The 14416-nt window shown below is 30.4% G+C and overlaps 1 protein-coding gene across 1 annotated transcript; it reads left to right on the forward strand.

Moving 5' to 3' along the window:
• Positions 1-464: 464 nt before the first annotated feature.
• On the forward strand, positions 465-13131 carry LOC113848916 (putative ABC transporter C family member 15). Its single transcript, XM_027478332.1, has 12 exons — positions 465-607; positions 705-788; positions 5503-7847; positions 7941-8027; positions 8286-8939; positions 9130-9294; positions 9653-9947; positions 10351-10565; positions 10761-11066; positions 11581-11644; positions 11736-11975; positions 12433-13131. The coding sequence occupies exons 2-12, from the start codon at positions 749-751 to the stop codon at positions 12570-12572; spliced, it is 4551 nt and encodes a 1516-aa protein (XP_027334133.1). The 5' UTR covers positions 465-607; positions 705-748; the 3' UTR covers positions 12573-13131.
• The last annotated feature ends 1285 nt before the right edge of the window (positions 13132-14416 follow it).

The raw sequence follows: 14416 nt of genomic DNA on the forward strand, positions 1-14416 counted from the left end.
ATGATGATCACATGTTCAAATTTTGAAAACAGCCGAGCAGAAAGGGTAAGATTTTGCACATCTATCTTTTTTGTAGTTATTTGATGATATTCTATGTGATATTATATACCATTACTTTTATTATTTATTTATTCTTTTCTGTATAGACATATGTAAAAGATACACTTAAAATAAGTGATCTGATAAAAAAATAAAATAAAATTCCTGAAAAATAATTTTAAAATATGTATATAACAAATGAAAATCATTTTGCAATTTGCTTCTGAGCTTTTGCTATCCTTCTTGAATACAATGCTAAAGACTACAAACCATTGATCCATATAACATGCCAAGAACCAATTATGTAGACTCTCACGTGACGTCTAACAGTCCAAGTTTCTTTCTCTCAGTGAAAAGTGACCAGAAAAATAAACATTTATGTCACATTATTTATCCTTTAAATTTTTTTTTTTCCTTCTTTCTTTAGGTGCAAGCACTTGTGCCCTTTTAATCTGCCCTGCTTCTCTCTCTCTCTCTCTCTCTCACCCCTTCACCTTCTCCTTCTTTCTCTACTTCCCAAACTTGCTTACTTTGGTCTTGGAAGCTCTAAATCCATCATATATTAGTGGTTAGTACCAATATTCATCTATCTATATATTACTATCATAACACACATATATATAAGAAGAAAATCTAAGGCCAATTATATGTAAAACTTCTTGCAGAACTAAAAGTACGTAGAATTTGAGCTTCAAGTTGAGAAGCAAGCATGCCTTTGGAGGACTTCTACAAGATACTTGATGCAACAAGTAAGTTCTATTCAATAATTTGCAAGTTTTATGCACCCCTCCCTCACATGCTGACATGAACACATTAATAAATATTTCTAAATTGAAACAAGGGAGAGAGCTATTCATTTTACTAGTATACAAGTTTTTTTTTAATTTTAAAAAGCAAATAAATATGTTAATATGAAGTACCAAGGATACTTCTTCTCATAATATAAGATACAAACAGCTTACTTCTAGTTTACTACAGTACACTGACTATAGACTATGAAAATTCTGAACAAAATCCTACCTAAAAGGTTCATGCCTAGAAGTAAATACATTTGAAGCAAAAAAGTAGTAGTAGTTTTGAAGTTCTTGATTACTCAGAATATATCATGTGTGTGAGCATTTTACTTCATGTTTTATTCCAATTGTTTTTTTGTTCTTCAATTGTCAAAATGACTATTCCTTGATCTCTCCAAAGTTTTGAATTGGACTTTACTTTTTGCCGTTACAAGAGATTAAAGGATCTGATAATGAGGAAATATGTGTTACTTGGGGATGGGGTAGCTAACATCTATCAGATGTTTAAAATCTTTGAAGGAATTGCAGATTGTGATGCGTAATACTCAATTATGTTTTTTTCAGAGAAATATATGCTAACAATACTTAATTATTGATTAAAATTTATATAAAACTCATTAAATGATAAAATAAATTGACTAAATAATCGACTCTTTATTAATAATCCACTAACTAAGTTACATATCCTTTGCTAAATTTTATATAAATTTTAATTGATAATTATAAAGTATGTTAAATAATATATTATTAAGATTTTATTTTTTTATGATCACCCTTGAAATAAATGAATTAATTAATAATACAAGCTGAATTGTTTCATAGATTATATACAATTCATCTTCCCATTCCAAGATAAATTATAAGGTGTTCAATAACACAGAAACAACAACATTTTGCGCACATCCGTTGGGCAGAACTTAAGCATCACTAAATAAGATAGGAAAGTGAGTTTATAATTTAGGTAGTGAAAAATGAATATGTATACATGTACGCAGAAGAGGGTATTTTTACACTAATAAACTTAAAAAAATTTATACTTAATTTGAGTCTTTTATTTAATTTAAAATTAACAGTTAAATAATAAATTATAATTTATTAAATATAAGTTAAATAAAAATTTAAATTAAAGAAAAAATTTCTGTTATATATGTAATTAGTTAATTCTGATATTTGTAAGAAAAATATTGGCACAAAATGGACCATTCATCTGCATTAAAAAAAATATGCTAAAGGTGTTCATTTTTTCTCCTGTTTTCATTATTCTAGTTGATGAGTGAGAAAAAGCGAGATACACTGTTTTCTTTTTGGTCTAGTTTCTTAAGTTGTCAAATCAATGAAACCATGTCCGTATCACTGTAGGAGACTTCATTTGTTTAAGCTGTGATATTCTGTAAGTATAAGAGCTGCGTTACGTTTTGTTGTGATTAAAATAACAATTATATGTTGACGTATCCAAAGTGAAGTGAAACACTGATATTATGGAGTATTAAATTCAAGTTCCACATAAGTGCTTTCGTAGTAGGTTCCACACATTGGAAATTGATTGGTATGATACCAAAGTGACAAAGCACATGCAGTAGCTGTCATCAACGATGTTGTCTTGGTCTGTGGATTCATTGATCTAAGTCTATTCTAATAATTTGCACCGTTTTCCATTTTTATAATTTTCCTCATCTTGTCCAATCAAACTTGCACTTTCCTTCACCTTATAATGTCAAATTAATTTAAATTTTTTAATGCTATTTTAATACAACTTAAGGTTTTATATTGAGATGATTCATGTAAGTTAAAAATGTAGTTTACATACTCTTTATTTTTTTATGAATTAAAATTTAAAAATGAATTTGACTTTATATAAAGTCTAGCTATATAATTTATATATCAAGCTATATACACATAAATCTTCACTTCTTTATATTTGACGTACCAAATATTTAGAGCAAGTAAGCTCAGTTCTCTTATAGTTTACGTTAGTGTTAGTGTTAATTTTATACATAATATCATTAAAGTAATTTTTTAATTAAAAAACTAAAATTTAAAAATAGTACACTTACAAAGTTTGTCCATTTCAATCTATATTTGGGACACGACAATGCGTGTGTGTGTGTGGTAGGCACTCTGACAACTGTGAGCGCACACTGAGCGGTGAAACAAAAGCTACCTCATTATTTGTTTATTGTATGAAAATAATAATAAATATTTTTTATTAAATTTTATTATTAATAATTGGTTATTAGTCAAATTTAACACTATTGATGATGATCAAAAGTTAATGATGAGTTAACAGATGGGACAGAAATGAATTGAATTTAATAATTTCCCAATCATTACTGCGTAATTTCGTACGATTGTTTCAATTTTGACAGAAACACTTTAAAATGATAGATATTGTACTCACTACAAACATATTATTACCTAGTTCATCTAAGTGGAATGTACTTCATTCTTTTAAATAAAATATTATTATCTTTATTTGCTTTAAATTAGGTCTAATAATAAAATTAACAAAAAATTATGAAAGAACTAATTTATTTATATTGTAACTGTTTTTAATTTAAATAAAATTATTTTATGTAAAATTATAAAATAATATTTAAAATTACTTGAATATACTTGTTCAAAACTCTACATGAAAATACTAAATTCACCGTATTATGAATATTTTTAATTTAAATAAAATTATTTTGAAAATTTCTATAATTTAGACGAAATAAATAACCAATTATACATATTAAAAATTTTATTTAGTAAATAATTTGACACAAAAAATAGTAAAAAAAATCATGTCATAAAAGAAATAAACTTCATGCATATATATGTTGTCTTGTAAAAAGAAACAAAGGAGATAATAATTTTTTTAAGATAATAGATATGTGTGATTTTTTTATCAACACAAGGAAGATTGTTGGAAGTATTTGAGTTTTAGGAAGATATAATAATTTTTAAAAAAATATTATCTTTATTATTAATTAAAACTTATTAAAATTATAAAATCAAGTATGTTTCACTTATAATTTAATTATTTTTACTTATTTAATAAATTTTAACTAAAAACAAAAATGTTAAAAATAAATATCTTAGAGAATATATTTCTAATTATTTTCATAGTACGGTGAGTTTATTGCTACTCTAAAATATTTATTATTATACTTTTTTAAATAAAATTTATATAAAATATATAGTGAAATTATTAATAATAATATATAAATAAAAGAAACTTAAATAAAGAGTACAGTCGATACGTCAAAGAATTCAATTTCCCCCTTTAGTGTTACTTGGTTAGATTTCCAAGTTTGGGTTCAGTTTGGCTAGAAATTAAAATTCACAACTATTTAAATCATTTTTAACATTTATGTGGACAAATAATATAATATTTTAATCTAGTATTAATTTAAATATAATTTCTTTAAGATATTTATTAGTCCTTGATATAAGACTATTTACAAAGTTTTAAAAAAAATATATATTATTTTTTATATACTTTTATTTCACTTCTTAACGGTTAATATAATGATTCTAACGTGTCTCCAACGACACACGTTCAAAAATCATGCAATAAATTTTTTGTTTTTGAAAACTGTAACATTTAATGTTATTAATATATTAAATTTTACAATATTTTATTATTTTTATAAAAAAATATTATACATAGATAGTTATTAATTATATGCTTATGAACACATGTTAACAAAATTATTAATATAATAGTAAAGTTTGATTTTAACTACGGATATTAATCTTTAGAATTTTTTAATTCAGTTTTCAAAAACTAATACATTAACTACTTTTCAACAAATTTTCTTAATTTTTGTAAAGGGTCTTGTAAAAAGGACTGAAAGGAGTAAATGATAAACCCTCTAATTTGGTGAAGAATTAACAGTAACTTTTTTTTATTATTAAAAATGTTATAATGCCTTTTCACCATAATTTTCAATCCATTCCTAATTTCAGTAATGATTCTTTTTAATGTGTATTCAAGAATACACGATAAAAACTTATAAATAATAATTTTATCATCAAAATCATAGGATCCAATAAAATAATAATTTTTAATAAAAATTAACTATTTATTGATTTCTTATTGTGTCTAACCCTTGAACACATTACAATAAGTATTTTGATAAAAAAAATTATTTTTATACTCCTTAAACAGTATCCTAGGAAAATTGGTTAACAAGATTTTTAATTTAGTTAACTATTTATTATTGGATCTTACTAAGGGACACCGATTAAGAAACAAAAAATTTTAAAAAATCACAGAAAAATGTATATTAATTACTTTTTGACAAAAAAAAAATTATATAGTTTATTCTTATCAAGTACATTATGAGTCAATAAGCACTTGCCTCTATCATTTATTTTAGTCATGTGTTGTAAATGATTGAAGTAGAATGAAATTCAGTCAACGATGGTAGCACCAATATCCACGAAAATTTCAAATTGTATTTAGAAGGGTGCACCTTAATTTTATGTTACACTCTTTACTAGTATTTGACTTTATCTTAAACGAGGAAGTAACAAAACCAAGTTTTACATGCGTTGATCACATGCCTAATTTTGAATAATAATACTTGAACTATGTGACAACCTTATCACATTTAACATTAACTTTTGATGGAACCATATCCCATGTATCTTCATGATTTTGACATTCCTTTGACTTTCACAGAGCTCAGAAGTCTGTTTTGGACTGCATGGCAGCCATTAGAATCCCCATGTTTGTTGGAGCATGTAATTCTACCAGTAGAACTTGGGTTCTTTGTGATCTTGTTAGTCCAACTCCTAAGAAAATATATGAACTTGATCAGAAAGCAAAACAAGGTCCCTGATAGTGCTTCCAAGATGATGCATCAAAATTCAATCAAATTTGGTTTTGCTTATAAAGTTAGCATTGTTTGCACCACATTATTGCTGGCTGTTCATGCATTATTGCTAATACTGATGCTCAATCATGATGAGACTCAATGTACCTCTAAACTTGAGGCTTTTACATCAGAGATAGTTCAAGTATTATCATGGGCAATTAGTCTTATAGCAATGTGCAAGATACCAAAATCCAGTACTTATTTCCCTTGGATTCTAAGGGCTTGGTGGCTTTGCAGTTTTATTTTGGGTGTTATAAGCACAGCACTTCATGCCCATTTCAGCTTCACCAACATGGGTCAAATTAGTGTAAGAGAATATGCAGACCTTCTTGGTTTGCTTGCTTCAACATGCCTTTTGGTTGTTTCAACAAGAGGGAAAACAGGCACTGTTTTAATTGCTACAGATGGTATATCTGAACCACTTCTAGGAGAGAAAACTGAGAAAAGTTCTGGGTTTCAAAGGGAATCACCATATGGAAAAGCCACTCTTCTCCAACTCATTAACTTCTCCTGGCTCAACCCTTTGTTTGCAGTAGGGTATAAGAAACCCCTTGAACAGGATGACATTCCTGATGTTGACATCAAGGACTCTGCTGAATTTCTAACATGCTCCTTTGATGAAAGTCTTAGACAAGTTAAGGAGAGTGATGGAACTACAAACCCTTCTATCTACAAGACAATCTATTTATTTGCAAGGAAGAAAGCAGCAATCAATGCAATGTTTGCAGTGATAAATGCTTCAGCATCATATGTTGGCCCATACTTGATCACTGACTTTGTGGATTTCCTTGGCGAAAAGGAAATTCGCGGATTAAAGAGTGGCTACCTTCTGTCACTAGGCTTCTTATGTGCCAAAATAGTTGAGACCATAGCTCAGAGGCAATGGATTTTTGGTGCCAGGCAATTAGGCCTTCGCCTTAGAACCGCATTGATAGCACATATATATAAAAAGGGCTTGAATCTGTCAAGTAGATCACGGCAAAGTCATACTGGTGGTGAGATAATGAACTACATGAGTGTAGATGTGCAGAGAATCACAGATTTTGTTTGGTATGTGAATGTAATATGGATGCTGCCTATACAAATTTCTTTAGCAGTATTCATTTTGCATACAAATCTAGGCTTAGGTTCATTGGCTGCATTAGCTGCTACATTGGCAGTGATGACTTTGAATATACCTCTCACAAAGATACAGAAAAGATACCAAGCCAGGATCATGGAGGCTAAGGACAACAGGATGAAAGCCACTTCAGAAGTCCTCAGAAACATGAGGACTTTGAAACTTCAAGCATGGGATAGTCAATTTTCTCAAAGGCTAGAAGCACTGAGGCAAGTAGAGTATGATTGGTTATTGAAGTCATTGAGGCAAGCGGCATTTTCTGCTTTTATCTTCTGGGGGTCACCCACATTCATTTCGGTGATAACCTTTTGGTCATGTATGTTAATGGGCATTGAACTGACAGCAGGAAGGGTCTTATCTGCATTTGCCACGTTTAGAATGTTGCAGGATCCTATATTTAGTCTACCTGATTTACTCAATGTCATTGCTCAAGGAAAAGTTTCTGTTGATAGGATTGCTTCTTTCCTCAAGGAGGAAGAAATCCAACATGATGTCATTGAATATGTTGCAAAAGACAAAACAGAATTTGACGTAGTTATTGAGAAAGGAAGATTCAGCTGGGATCCTGAGTCAACAACTTCAACCATTGATGAAATAGAGTTGAAAGTTAAGAGAGGGATGAAGGTGGCAATTTGTGGTTCTGTAGGTTCAGGAAAGTCTAGTCTTCTCTCAGGCATTTTGGGAGAAATATATAAACAGTCTGGAACAGTGAAGATTAGTGGAACAAAAGCTTATGTTCCACAATCAGCATGGATACTCACTGGAAATATAAGGGACAATATCACCTTTGGAAAAGAGTACAATGGTGATAAGTATGAGAAAACTATTGAGGCATGTGCATTGAAAAAGGACTTTGAGCTATTCTCATGTGGTGACCTGACAGAGATCGGAGAAAGAGGGATTAATATGAGTGGAGGACAGAAGCAAAGGATACAAATAGCTAGAGCAGTTTACCAGGATGCTGACATTTACCTTTTTGATGATCCTTTTAGTGCTGTTGATGCTCATACAGGCACTCATCTCTTTAAGGTTAGTCATATTTTCTTTTATACTTCAAATTTGTAAATGTTTTATGGTTTGAGAAACAATTGCTTTACTATTTGTTCAACATGTTTTTTGCAGGAGTGCCTTATGGGAATTCTCAAAGAGAAAACTATACTTTTTGTCACTCACCAAGTTGAGTTTCTTCCAGCAGCAGACCTCATTCTGGTAAATGCAGTGTCGAAGTTTGTTTTTATATTTATTCAGTCTCTGAAGAGTATATCAAACTGTGTCGGTAAAGACTAAAATCTGTTGGACTACTCATTGTTTAAGAGAGTAAAATGTTTTTGACTTAAAATTCCTTAATCATGATTTACTTTTTTCCATTTTTATCTTGTATACATTGTAGTGAATTTGAGTAGGAATTGAAGCAGTGTCACATTGTGGCTTACTGTATCACAAACAACTGACCCAAATGAAATCCAGGTAATGCAAAATGGAAGGATAGCACAAGCTGGAAAATTTGAAGAACTTCTAAAGCAAAATATAGGATTTGAAATTTTAGTTGGTGCACATAGCAAAGCTCTGGACTCAGTTCTTATGGTTGAAAATTCAAGTAGAACAAATTTAAATCCAATAGCTGAAGAAGGGGAATCTAACGTCAATTCAAACTCAAGTCTTCAACTTGTGCACACACAGCATGACACAGTGCAGGACAATCCTCCAGAGAGCAAAGGAAATGATGGAAAGTTGGTGCAAGATGAAGAAAGAGAAAGAGGAAGCATAGCAAAAGAAGTTTACTGGTCTTATTTGACCACTGTTAAAGGGGGAGTGCTAGTTCCACTCATAATCTTGGCACAATCTTCATTCCAAATACTTCAGATTGCCAGTAACTATTGGATGGCTTGGGTTTGTCCTACAAGTAGTGATGCAAAGCCTATATTTGACATGAATTTCATACTACTTATTTATATGCTACTCTCAGTTGCTGGTTCATTGTGTGTTCTGGTGAGAGCCATGTTGTTGTTAAATGCTGGGCTTTGGACAGCTCAGACACTTTTCACAAGAATGTTGCATAGTGTTCTCCGAGCCCCCATGGCATTTTTTGATTCTACTCCAACTGGAAGAATTTTGAATAGAGTAAGCATTGATATCAATGCTATTTATGTTTATTGTTATTAACACCACAATAGTATTTCTTAACTCAATTGGCAGGCTTTCAAAATTTACCATAATTAAAATAGAATGATTCTAAGACTTGATTCTCTCTTGACCTTTCTTGAAGTGTTTTCTTTACAATGATTCTAAGACATAAAGATTTTCATTTCAGGCCTCCACAGATCAAAGTGTGCTAGACTTGGAAATGGCAAACAAAATAGGATGGTGTGCTTTCTCAGTAATACAGATTCTAGGCACTATTGCAGTTATGTCTCAAGTGGCATGGCAAGTATTTGTCATCTTCATTCCAGTAACTGGAGTCTGCATATGGTATCAAGTATGTCACCCTTTTTCCTTCTTCATCTATCTAATGACAAGACAAAAACTAAACAAATAGTGAGATTCATTACTAGTTTCAAAATTTATCCAAGATATAATATTAGTTATCAAGCTTATCATATAAACAATAAGTCATGTAAGTAATGTAACAAAGTTAAAGCTTAAAACGACCTTAGATGTGAAATATATGTTAAGCATGTATTGAAATTTTAAATCTTAACATTTAAATGTGAATATAGAAGTGAAGCGACAATATTCATCTGAAAAAATAACAGACAGAAATAACTATTTATTCCTTAGTCTACCCTCCATTGTTCTATGATATCCTAACATAATCTGTATTATGTTTATTTCAGAGATATTATACTCCAACAGCAAGAGAACTGGCTCGCTTAGCACAGATTCAAATTACTCCAATTCTCCACCACTTTTCAGAATCTTTAGCAGGAGCAGCGCCGATACGAGCTTTCGATCAAGAAGGCCGTTTCGTACACACAAATCTTCTTCTTATAGATGGTTTCTCAAGGCCATGGTTTCATAATGTATCTGCAATGGAATGGCTGTCTTTCAGATTGAATTTGCTTTCAAACTTTGTTTTTGCCTTCTCACTGGTCTTGCTAGTGAGCCTCCCTGAAGGAATAATCAATCCAAGTAAGTAAACGTCTTTAATTGAAAACAACTATAATCAATAATATTAAGGAACCGTTTAGTTTAAGAAAATATTTTCTGTTTTCACTTTTAATCACAAAAATGTAACCTTATTTTCATTTTGTTTTTCGTTTTCAAATATTTGTATAGAAAAGAGGGAAAATCAACTTTTATTGTTTTCATTGTTTCCTACAAAAATCTTTAAAAACAGGAAATAAAAGGAAAACAAGGAGAAATTTTGTAATTAAATGTGGGAAAAAGAAAACATTTTCTGAAACCAAACAGCCTCAGTATCCTTTAATATCATCAAGTTATCCATTATTTATGAAATCATACAAAGTAATCATCACGTAATGCAGCTCTCATGAATTAAGCATTACCTTTTTCTGCACGGGATTTGTTACAGGTATAGCAGGGTTGGCAGTAACATATGGGATCAATCTGAATGTCTTGCAAGCTTCAGTTATATGGAACATATGCAATGCAGAAAACAAGATGATATCAGTTGAAAGAATTCTTCAGTATACAAAGATAGCAAGTGAAGCACCCCTTGTGATTGAAGACCGCAGGCCACCAAGCAACTGGCCAGAAATCGGAACAATATGTTTCAAAAATTTGCAGGTTCAAGATATCTATAATTTGAGACAAATAAACATACATGTTACTATACGTATGTTTATACATATAAGAAACATGATATTATATGTATGAACATATTACAAATACTAACATATTTCTTTGACTTACAATTGATTTTTTATGTCCATAAGCTTCTCCTTACATTTCTTTTACTATGTGCATTAAAATGTATGACAGATACGTTATGCTGAACATTTACCATCCGTGTTGAAAAACATCACTTGCACATTTCCTGGAAGGAAGAAAATTGGTGTTGTGGGGCGAACTGGGAGTGGAAAATCAACCCTCATACAGGCTCTTTTCAGGATTGTTGAACCAAGAGAAGGAAGCATTGTAATTGACAATGTGGACATATGCAAGATAGGTCTCCATGACTTAAGGTCAAGGCTTAGCATTATCCCACAAGACCCTGCCTTGTTTGAAGGGACTGTTAGAGGAAACCTGGACCCACTGCAGCAATACTCTGACATTGACGTGTGGGAGGTAAATATTTTAATCAAACAATTAGATCAAGAACATGAAAATGGAAGCTAATGTATATCTATTGTTAAAGTAGAGTAACCAGAAAGAATATTCACTGATGACATACAGTACAGTTTCTAAGACCAAGTTATGTAGTGTCTAGTGTGTTACTTGTAAAGTAGATGTTGAAACCATAGGGTATTAGAAATGCAGGAAGGAAATTGAGAGATTGGAGACTATAATGTGGTATGGAAATGTAAAGCACTAATCCTTAATTATTCTAATAATCCTAACTAAATAAGGAATCAAATCATGAAACATAAGGAAATATGGAAACCAGGAAAATAGGGAAACTAATCCCAAGAGATGGTTTCTAAGAGACTCTAAACTATAATATTGATATTATGAGATTCTTTTGATATATTCTAACAGTAGTATTTTTGTTTTTACTTTTTTTCTGTCTCACGATTAAAAAAGATTGTTATCATCACACATCAGCAGATTGACTTTTTTTTTTTTTTTTTTTCATTTTCAGGCTCTAGATAAATGTCAGCTTGGTCACCTAGTGAGGGCCAAGGAAGACAAGTTGGACAGCCCAGGTTAATTCGTCAACTCTGAACATGCATAATTTGATCATGCTTTTGGTAATAATCATTAATAAACTAAATGAAATGCAATTTTTTTTCTCAGTGGTTGAAAATGGTGATAACTGGAGTGTGGGCCAAAGGCAATTATTTTGCCTTGGAAGAGCCCTGTTGAAGAGAAGTAGCATATTGGTACTAGATGAAGCAACAGCCTCAGTGGATTCTGCAACTGATGGGGTGATACAGAATATCATAAGTCAAGAGTTCAAAGATAGGACTGTTGTCACAATAGCTCATCGAATCCACACTGTTATTGATAGTGATTTGGTTTTGGTGCTCAGTGATGGTATGTATATGTTTATACAGTCATGTCAGCAACACACTCATATTCTGTTAAGACGTTAACACTTCATGCGATTGGTCCATTTTTAAAAAGTCAAAGCAGCATTTAAAAGTGATCAATTTATGAGGCAAGTGTTTTGACTATTTAAAAAATGGACTAATCACAAGAAGTTTATTAAAGAGTGTGTTACTAGAATTTCTTGTGTTTATAAGCATTGATGAATTGAATATTCCACAACAGCACACACAGTGATAAAAATCCAAACATGGTAATGAAACTAGAAATTTTATGTTAGTATATGTGAGGAAACACTTAAATTTTGGAGAAATAAGTGCTTATTTATAAAAATCTCTTTCAGGAAATTGGCAAAAATAAGCAATTATTTCTTTAAAATAAGTTGAACCAAATTCACACTAAGATTGCCAAGAAAGTTGCTTAATATAATCTTATTATGTTACAGGGAGAATTGCTGAGTATGATGAACCATCAAAGTTACTTGAGAGAGAAGATTCCTTCTTCTTTAAACTCATAAGGGAGTACTCTAGAAGATCACATAGCTTCAACAGCTTGGCAACTCAACATGTCCAAAGCAGGGAATAATTCCAAGACTTAATGGATTTTAATTAATTAATATGTTGGAGTCAAAGGTAGGTGCTTCTTGGGACAAAAAGGCTCCATCCAAATTATCCCAACCACATCTTCAATAAAACCACCAAGGGATACATAAAAAGGGGTTCCTAATTCAATGTGAGATAACAATATTGTGGTACTTTTCCACAGAAAAAAGAGAACACTTCAAGTGGGTCTTCTTTTGATATATTATGAGGCATAGGCTCCAGTTTTGAGCATGAAAGAGTAAAGTGGGAGAGAAGAGAAAGGCCAACTACAAATCCAGATAAATCTCATCAAAGCATAAGATGGCAAATGGGGATATTTAAAATGTGTGTTTCATATCTATTTAGTTCTGCCTCTAATAAACAGCTCCCTAGAATCGGTTTTGAAAGTGCACTTTTAATTGGCCATATTATAAGATAGAATTAAAATCCATCACTCTGAGTTTGGTCTTATTTAGTTTAAAAATGCAATTCCCCAGCTTTAACCTTCTTGTTCTTACATTTTATTTTTAAAAAATTCTTGAAACATGATTAGGAGGAATAAGTAACATAATTAGCAAAATATGTGAAACATTAATCTAGAATCTGTACGTCTAACTTTACCGTTGAAAAACACCTAGGCAAAAATAATGAAATTATATTTTAATTATTATTTCATATAAGTAATTGATAACATAAATAAAATAAAAACAATATAACATTTTATATTATTGATGAACATAGAAAACGGAATCAATCATCACACATAATTAAATTATTATTTACCAAATAAATATTTTAATAAAAGTTTTCATAATATTACGGAAAATCATTCTCACATTTTAAATTAAATAATTAAACACCTATTTATAAAATACAAGTGGTAATAATATTTTATTATGTACATATAAAAAAAAATTGATATATGAAAATAATAAAATATTTTACATTCACTAAAATACATCAAAATAAAGTGACTAAAGTAATAAATTCTGGAGACTAATTTGATAGTTAAATGCATATCTAGAGATCACAAACATAAATTTCATTGTTTAAGAAATAATGGCAAACAAAGTGTCTGGTAAGATTGATAGACCCAAAAATATGAGCTCAATCAAAGAGAGGTGCGAGATTGCTACATTGTGATGGAGAAGTGTACCTTCAAAAGGGCACTTCAATAATCAAGTCAATATATTTACAGCAGCAGGTCAACAATAGTGAAATTGTATAGGTGCCTAATGTAGTGACTTTGGCTTATTCAATTTAGCATAACCAATTGAAAATTCTTAATCCCATAATTGTTAACCATAGAAAATCCTTAGTATTTTATGATAGTACGTTTTGGTGTTTAAGTGGGCCATTGATGATCCAGGAGGGTTAGCTTTGAATTTTGAACTTTTTTGAATTGACAGTGAACAACAAATAATTTAATTGTAAATAAAAGCTTCTTGTAATTTTCTTGTTACATCTAAGAAATAATATTTGATGTTCTTTTTCTAGAAAAAAAGAAAGAAAGAAAATCATGTCCTCCTATAATTGTTAACTAATTCATAACAAAATCTTAAAATAGGATGCTATGAAATCCATTCTCATAAGTTTTGACAAATGTATCTATCATATCAAATTTTGTAGTAACTAAGAGAATAATCACTTCCCGAACATAACCTAACATATTTAAAATAACTGAATTACATTGAAGTTTTTCAATTTTTTTCCTCCTCATTCATAGTTAATATCTAGCAATTAACATTTGCATTTTACTAAGCAGTTGTATCAAATCCACTTAATTTTTTTTAAAATGTCTATTAGACATGTCCGTTTCACAAACTTTAAATGTTTACTTTAGTTTGC

The sequence above is a fragment of the Abrus precatorius genome, unplaced genomic scaffold (assembly GCF_003935025.1).
Source record: "Abrus precatorius isolate BTA unplaced genomic scaffold, Abrus_2018 Scaffold9, whole genome shotgun sequence".
In the NCBI taxonomy this organism is placed as follows: domain Eukaryota; kingdom Viridiplantae; phylum Streptophyta; class Magnoliopsida; order Fabales; family Fabaceae; genus Abrus; species Abrus precatorius.